We start from the raw sequence: 7,935 nt of genomic DNA, 5'->3' as shown, positions 1-7,935 counted from the left end.
TTTCGGTAGCCCGGGACCATCCCACAAGTAAAATAAATCTATCTGTCCTACTTTAAGCATACAACATAATGCCTTTGTAGGTGATTCAAGTCAAACAAGAGAATATATAGAGCAAGAAGTAATTTTACTCAGTTGTGTGGTATCTAATGGTACACTAACAACTTCGACAACTTTAAGTCTCTGGAGGAATCCAAAAACAAATCAAGAATTTGGCTCCATGTCTGAATATTACCACACCTTTGGAACTGGAGAACCATCCATCCTATCTTTGCTCATATTTGGCGCAGAAAGAACTTGGAACAGAACTAAGATTTATGTGGCAGCTACATCTTAATTTAGACCTAATCTAAAAGGGTTCTTCCGAGGCCCACACAAGTACACTGTACGGGATTTTGTTAAATTCGGACAATAAAAGCGACTTGAGCTTGTAAAAATACATTGACAAACGGACATGGAATGAGATCCTATGCAGATCTCCAAATGGAACTCTGGATCTATATTGTTTCAACACAGAAATTCGTTCACCTCCAATGCGCCACTGGCTAAATTGCTTTTGATCCTGAAACAATATTAAAGAAATCATACAAATATTATAATTTTAAGGATTAAATATAGATTTTATTAATACGCATATAAACTTAAATACATCACTTGTTTTTTTATATCCACAATTCTAAACACTCTCGTAGTAAATAACCAAATGCAAAAAATTATCAGGATAGCTAAGATGTTCCGACATCCATTGCAGATGCGTTTCGCTGTGAACGTCTATGCCATGCGTTTTGGCACCAACAGCTTTCCGTTTGGGTGTTGACAATTCGTCCAGCAAATCTTTCACAGTTTTTTTCTTTCCACTCTCTGTGAGAGGTGACACCAGCTTCTGTATGTATGTACCATCCTCATTGTAAAATCGTATGGGTGTATATTTGAAACATTCCTGTTCACCATTAAGTTCCATCAGTCTACGATTTACGGCCCAAAATTGATCAAACTTATCGTTTACTAATCCAATCCATAATTGATTGTGTTCCTTCTTCTGCATCGAGGAAATAACTTGACCTCTATGCTTGAGCACATCGGCTTCCTTCAGACATGACATAAAATAAGATTCCAGTAAGTCTTTTGTCTCGAATTTCACCAGCGAATCCTCTGGGAATTTTGAGAAGTGTATCGTTAAGCACCATGGCTGGCTTCCCTCTTCTTGAAACAAATCGTACAGAATACCTATGGGGTAGTGAAGTTTTAATGGGGCTCCATTGTAGTCAAACCATACTGTTCCATCCTGCTGACTGTCGGAGATGAAGCGACTAAAATACTTTTTAACTTTGTCTGTGACCAGGGGTAAATAACTGAGACGCGACACCATCAAATAAAAGTTTTCTGGCTGTTGAAGACCCACTATTTCGTCAGGATCTGCTTGAAAACATAAGGCCAATTGCCCCTCCCATATCATCCGGAGAACTTCTCTATCGTTGGCCATTAGATACTGATTAACTTTAAAAGAATCTTTCACTCAAGTTAAATTATTTTCGCTTATTTGTTTTTTCTTTACTTCTCTACTTCTCCTTTCTTGAAAGGAGAACTGTTTTGCAAAGGGTGGCATAGGGAATCATAGGTCGACTTTTGTTCGTGTCAACAACAGCAGATATAAGGCGTGGACGATAACCCAATAATATATAAAAATTATTACAAATTGTTCGATAGCCCCAAAGTTCAGTGAGTTACGAGAGAACATTTTTGACGGTTGCGTTACTGTAGGAATTATTAAGTTTTATTAGCTTATTATCGATAACATTTTTCAATTGTTTATTATTTCGGTATTTTACGAATTTTTCCACTTTTTCAACTACGAGAGTAAGATCCGCCGATAGACACAATGTTGTCAAGTTCTACATCATTTTCTTACATGAAAACTTTGCCTTTCAAAGTTACCGATTTTCGTTGGTTTGCTTTGAAACTAGTTCTCATAGTTCCGTTTAGTGAACATTTCTTTGAGCTCAACTATTCAACACTCGTTCCTTAGTTTCTACAATGAACAACAAGAACAATCGCGTTTCTTTGTTTTGATTTTAGTCTTTATCATTTATTGCTTTGTCCCTCCTTAATTATTTATGGCGACGGCAGTTAATTTAAGGGCTTTGTAGTCTGGTGCAGCTCTCATATTCCAATTAAATTCCGGCAGTACCAGCAATAACAAATTATTAAATTCAAACTAAACATTTCCAGGTCCAGAAATAGTCCCTTAAAGATTTCGGAATTTGCCACGGTGTTCCACAAATTATTGACCTCCGAAAGTGATAGTAAAAACCCAAAAGTAGTGACTCAGTGAGGAGGTCGTTCAGTTCATAACAAAACCAAGCAAAACTATTCAAAAGGCAAAGAAAAGAAAAAATACGAAGTCCAACCATTGCTGTGTGTGAATCTGTGTGTTTGTGCGTACACACAGCTCGCCAGTCACTTGAACTAAAGAACAACAAGGGGGGAACATTTTCTACCCTAACAAGGTGAATATTTTTGCAGAAATGATCTTGACCATGTTTGTCCTATTAATAGCTTATTTGTTTTCGGTGTGTTTCTATACGTAGGCACTCACACGCAATCCAAAGAAATGGCAACAGCTGCAGGGCCAAGTGATACCAGTGTTTTGAATAACACCACAGCGGCGACGCCGGTGCCCACAAATCCTCATGAATTGGCGTTACAAAGTTTATGCAAACAAATTCTCAAATCACGACTCTTTCGTGGTTTCTATGAAGAGCGACGTTATGTGGACAACGTCCAAGGTTACAGGGACATTGTCAGCCTACACAAATCGGAGAAAGAATTGAATAAACTACTCAAAGACATACGTGACAAATTGCAAATGTTCTATGCACAACAGAATCCTGATATGTGGGTTGGTGTGACATGTGGGCCGCTGGTTGGCAGCAAACCTACTCCCGGAGCCATGGATACATTTATATGGGCAGAAATTGAAGATTTGGCATTTGGTCAGTATTGGTTTTCCATAAAATCTCTACGGTTTCGTGCCAACGAAGTAGTGGTGAAATTGAAAGTGGTGCGCTCTGTAGATTCTGAGGAAATGTCAGAGAAATATATCAAAACCTCAACGGTATCAACGGAAACTGCCCAGGCAGACTCCACAACCACCGGTACTAATACAGCATCCGCAGCTGTAGATGGTGTTGCGGAAAAAGAAGTGAATTTACAAGATTTTGCAAACCTCTTCCAGCAGTGGTATGCTTCGTTTAAACAAACCATCTATGACTTTATGGCCAATGACATTTCCAAAGAGAATTTGAAAGGTGTTATACGCTTCTTGGGTCTAGTCATTGTCTCATTGTGTTCAGGTGCATTAATGGCGGTGAAATTTTTGGGTATTTTCGCCATACGCTTTATGTTCGAATTTAGCCGACTGACTCATGTCCTAACGCCAATTATTTTGAAGATAATTGAAGTATTTAATAAAATTGTGGGAGGTTTTTATCTTCTACTGGCAATGATATGGAAAGATGCCGTGGTAAATCGTAATCAACCAAAATCGGCAATGCCAGCATTGGAATATAATCGACCCATGTATAAGAGTATTCAGTATGATGTGCGACAGAGACGATCTACAGGTGCAGCGGATCAGCAATGAAATTAAAAACTAAAATGGATTGACAACATTTGGTCAAAAGGTATGTAACTATAAAGCATGGGTCACGAATAATCTTGTTTTATCGTCTTATTGACAGTTGAGAAGAAGGTTCGGAAGAAAACTGATGATTATCTGTTGGACATTTACGTTTCTATAAATAGCAAAAAGAAGACATTTTAGAAGTCTTTAAACAAAGACCTTTGGAAGAGGAAAATTGTTGGGAAAACTTTTTGGAATAGAATATTCCACCGGAAGTTATTTCAGAAGAACGTTAGGGAAACAAAAATCGAAGCTTTTTTTAAAATGTTGAGTTTGAAAGTTAACGGCTTTTGTCGGTAACCAGAAAAAGCGTTGGGGAATCCTACCACCTACATTATAAAGAATACCTGTGAAAATTATAAAAATAGCATTGGGAGAATCATTGGGAAGGGTTCGTGACCGACACTAGTAATACAACTGCTAAACTAGTTCTAACTCTAAGTTCAAGAATTCAGCTAACTTTACAGGCTGTAGTTAACGATCTTCAGGAGTAATTTGGGTGGGCTTGGCAGATCTTAATCACTATTTTTTGGAATTTGACGCCATCAGAATGGCATTTAGGTTGGTTGGTTCGGTTCGATAACGACGTTTGTGCTAAATTGGCCTCCTATCTTATTGAACCATCTACCCTCTTTCAGGCGAGGGAACACGAAAATATTTCCCTCTAAACCTACAGCCATGCTGGCTTACAAAGATGAGCATGCAGCTAAATGTAAAGATCGATCGACACAATAGTGACTACGCATTGCCCCAAGATTATATTGATCACATCTATAGTATATTTGAGTTCTCCGCGCAGTTTAAAACTATCTACGATTAATTAAAAAATAGAAGCAAGGACCTTTTATCTCTATCCTGCAGTACTCCTTTTAGTACCTGGAAGAAAGGAGTGAGTCTTATAAAGACATCAGAGACGATGCTTCTTACAGTACATGATACATGTTTCAATGACCTTCTAAGTCACACAACCTATCATACGATGGACAGAGCTTCCCGATCCTATAGTGTCAGAAAGATCTACTCTATAGAGGGCGGTCCAATGCTTATCAATCAATCAGACCAGATTCACCGATGTCATGATAAATCGATATGGTTTAAATTGGGTTTTCGGAGTCCATACCTTCACAGGACCTCGTTCAATAGCTTGGTTAAACTAATCCAACTGATTTCCCAGTGATTTATTTAAAAGTACCTACATTTTTAAACCTGAAGTTAGTAAAAAAATATACAACTCTTTCAAGAGAAGAATTTTAGAATTCTTTGATATATTCCACAGATAGAAAATCATCCAATTATTTTCACCAGAAGATGGAGCCATATTTTTCAAATGTTAGGTATATTTTAGTGAAGTGAAACATAGATAATACTCGTTTCTCTTCTTACGTATTGCCTATTTATATTTATCCGAATAATACTATATTTTTCATTTTTTTCAGACAATGTGATTTCAACTGCAATTTCTACTCACGGAGACTATTCCTCGTTTATTTCGGAATTAAAGGACTTATCCTAACTGATCTAAAGAATATAAAATGCTAATAACTGTAGAAAATTGTATGTAGGCTTTTAAAGTCTGTACAACATTTGGATAATAATAACATCATTTAAACGAAAGGATTAGGTTTTTTGCATGACAATACAATATATTTGGCAATTAATTATATGGCTTTAACAACGATTACATTAAATAGCTGGAGGACTACAAAAATTCTAGTTGGAATGTCAAAGTATTTGAGCAATATACTTACAAAGCAAATAAACGGATATTGGGTATAGACTTATGAAAAACTCCCATCGTTTAATAAAAGAAGATCTTGTTTGTTCCTGTATGACCAAGGCCTAAATAAAGCCGGCCAGTAAGACCATCTGGCTATCAAGTTTGCTTTCTAAAACATAATTGTAAATTGAAATTTAAAGAAACTCAAATCATAAGTGGTCTTCTTGTCCGACCTCATATAGGCCTTGTATATGACGAATAGGAAAGGAAAATACCATTCCAAATGTGGCTTTCAAATTTTTTATGAAATTCAAACAAATCAAGTATTCGATAGTTGTTTGGGATTGTGTTTATCTTTTGCGTTCTTTTATTATATAGTCATAGAGGAACAGGCTCTTAAAATCATTTGCTATGTGTGTGTATATAGGTCCCAAAATACTTGCCTAACAATCCGAACACTTACTTCTCCAGCTATGTATGTATGATATTATTTTTTAGTAAAAATGTTTTATTATAAATTATCTCCTCTAAATTTACCTTTTTAAGCAAGCAACAATTTTGTATTAAGACGAAAAAATATATAAGCGAAATTAACTGGAATGTGGGTTAAATTGTATTTATTATTAAAAAACATATAAAAATATTAAAACATTTAGAACAATTTTATACAAAACTCAAGTGGTATCTTACACAAAATAAATGTCTAAACCTTCCTATACACCTATTTTTATATATACTCTTTAGACATATTATTTTCTCATGCACCATATACAGTCTCTATAAAAGAATTTGTCACAAAATACAAGTATAAACTGGGTACAATACTTACCTAAATGGGTATTTATTGTGCAGATTTTTTTTCAGAGAAAACAAAAAAAATATGTAAAAATGTTGTGCTTATATTTTTAATTTATTTGTTAGGCAAATAAATTTTAAAATGCAAAAGTTCATTAAAAATTGTAAAATTTAGTTTGTTTTATTAAATTATAAATCAGCTTTTCAGGATAATAGGGACTGATTATTCCACATATATGCATCGCTCCCAATTTACGACTCGAAGTGTTATCCAAATTTTTTAGTTCCTTTTCTTTCAAAATATTATAAGTCAAGCTTGGATACGCTAAATAAACTCCAATGTCCTGAAACGAATTTCGTCATAATATACACCTAATACACAGGGTGAGATGAAAAAACTGCAACCAACTTCAGACTGCTGTCATTTCTGAGCCACTCGTCCGACAGCTGTTAAAATTATTCCTGTGACAGCTGATAATATTGTTAACAAGCGTACTAAAGCATTTTGCTGAGAATTGTCCAGAAAAAAAGTTATTCGTGACGGAATTCAAGCTTGATAGTGTGATTTCTTTATATTTGGCTGGAAAATCAGAAGTGGCTATCGTTAGAGCACTCCAGCATTTAAATGTGAATAAATCTTTTGTGTCTCGTACCATGGCTCGTTACCGTGATACTGGTAGCGCAGCCCGACGTCAAGGAAGTGGACGGAAGAAAACCGCAACATCAGCAGAAATGGTTCGGAAAGTAAAAAAGCGACTTGATCGAAACCCGCGTCGCAGTGGCCGAAAAATGGCTTGTGAGCTGAACGTATCGCAATTCGGCAAATATTGAAAAATGAGCTCGGGTTAATGCCATCGAAATTCCAAAAAGTGCAAAAACTTACACCGCAACAGAAAGAAAATAGTCTCAAATGAGCTAAAGAGTTGCTTCACTTGGCCGAAAGTGGTGAACTGGTGAATTTGTTTTCTCCGATAAGGAAACATTCGTTGTCCAGCAGTTTGTAAACAAACAAAATGATCGTGTTTTCTTGCCAAAGAGGTCAGCTGAAAATGTGCACCTTCGGTTGGCCACCAGAACTCAAGCGCCGGCCATGGTGATGGTGTGAGCCGCTATAACAGCCGATGGTAGCTCTCCGCTCGTATTAATCGACCGTGGCATTAGAATAAATTCCGGATATGATCGCGAAAATATTCTAGAGGGTGTATTAAAGCCTTGGGAACGCCAACATTTTGGCTGCAGACCTTGGACATTCCAACAGGACTCAGCACCATTGCACTCAGAACGCGCCACCCAATAATGGTTACAAAATGACGTTCCTCGCTTCATTTCCAGCGCACAATGGCCATCAAAATCTCCGGATACCAATCCGTTGGACTATTGTGTCTGGAGTATTTTGGAAAGCAAGATTGGCACTAAAAAATGCTAAAGTGTCGATCGCCTCAAGCAAGCGCTTCGCCGGGAATGGGCCAAAATACCGCAGAGCAACATTCAGGCAGCGTGTGACGGTTTCATTGGCCGTTTGAAGTCCATAATTCGTGCCAAAGGTGACCAATTCGAACAAATCTAAACGTATTCTAAAATTTGATGCTATTTCCGACATGTTTTGCTTTCGTTTTATAAAATTAAAAAAATTTAAAAATTATGGCGTTGTTGTTGCAGTTTTTTATCTCACCTTGTATATGATTTAAGGGTTTAAATCGGAAAAAAATCGTCAATTTTTGTTGAAGGGTTTACACATGGATAC

The 7,935-nt window shown here is 36.6% G+C and overlaps 2 protein-coding genes across 2 annotated transcripts; one reads left to right on the top strand and one right to left on the bottom strand.

Moving 5' to 3' along the window:
• Positions 1-590: 590 nt before the first annotated feature.
• LOC101887854 (autophagy protein 5) lies at positions 591-1,588 on the bottom strand. Its single transcript, XM_005186555.4, has one exon. It carries the CDS (start codon positions 1,478-1,480, stop codon positions 674-676), a length of 807 nt encoding a protein of 268 aa, XP_005186612.1. The 5' UTR covers positions 1,481-1,588; the 3' UTR covers positions 591-673.
• Positions 1,589-2,054: 466 nt separating this feature from the next.
• Positions 2,055-6,361, top strand: LOC101888022 (uncharacterized). Its single transcript, XM_005186556.4, has 3 exons — positions 2,055-2,504; positions 2,586-3,680; positions 5,116-6,361. The coding sequence occupies exon 2, from the start codon at positions 2,609-2,611 to the stop codon at positions 3,638-3,640; it is 1,032 nt and encodes a 343-aa protein (XP_005186613.1). The 5' UTR covers positions 2,055-2,504; positions 2,586-2,608; the 3' UTR covers positions 3,641-3,680; positions 5,116-6,361.
• Positions 6,362-7,935: the final 1,574 nt, after the last annotated feature.

This window comes from Musca domestica, unplaced genomic scaffold, assembly GCF_030504385.1.
Source record: "Musca domestica strain aabys unplaced genomic scaffold, Musca_domestica.polishedcontigs.V.1.1 24, whole genome shotgun sequence".
NCBI lineage: Eukaryota > Metazoa > Arthropoda > Insecta > Diptera > Muscidae > Musca > Musca domestica.
This window is presented reverse-complemented; position numbering and strand designations above follow the sequence as displayed.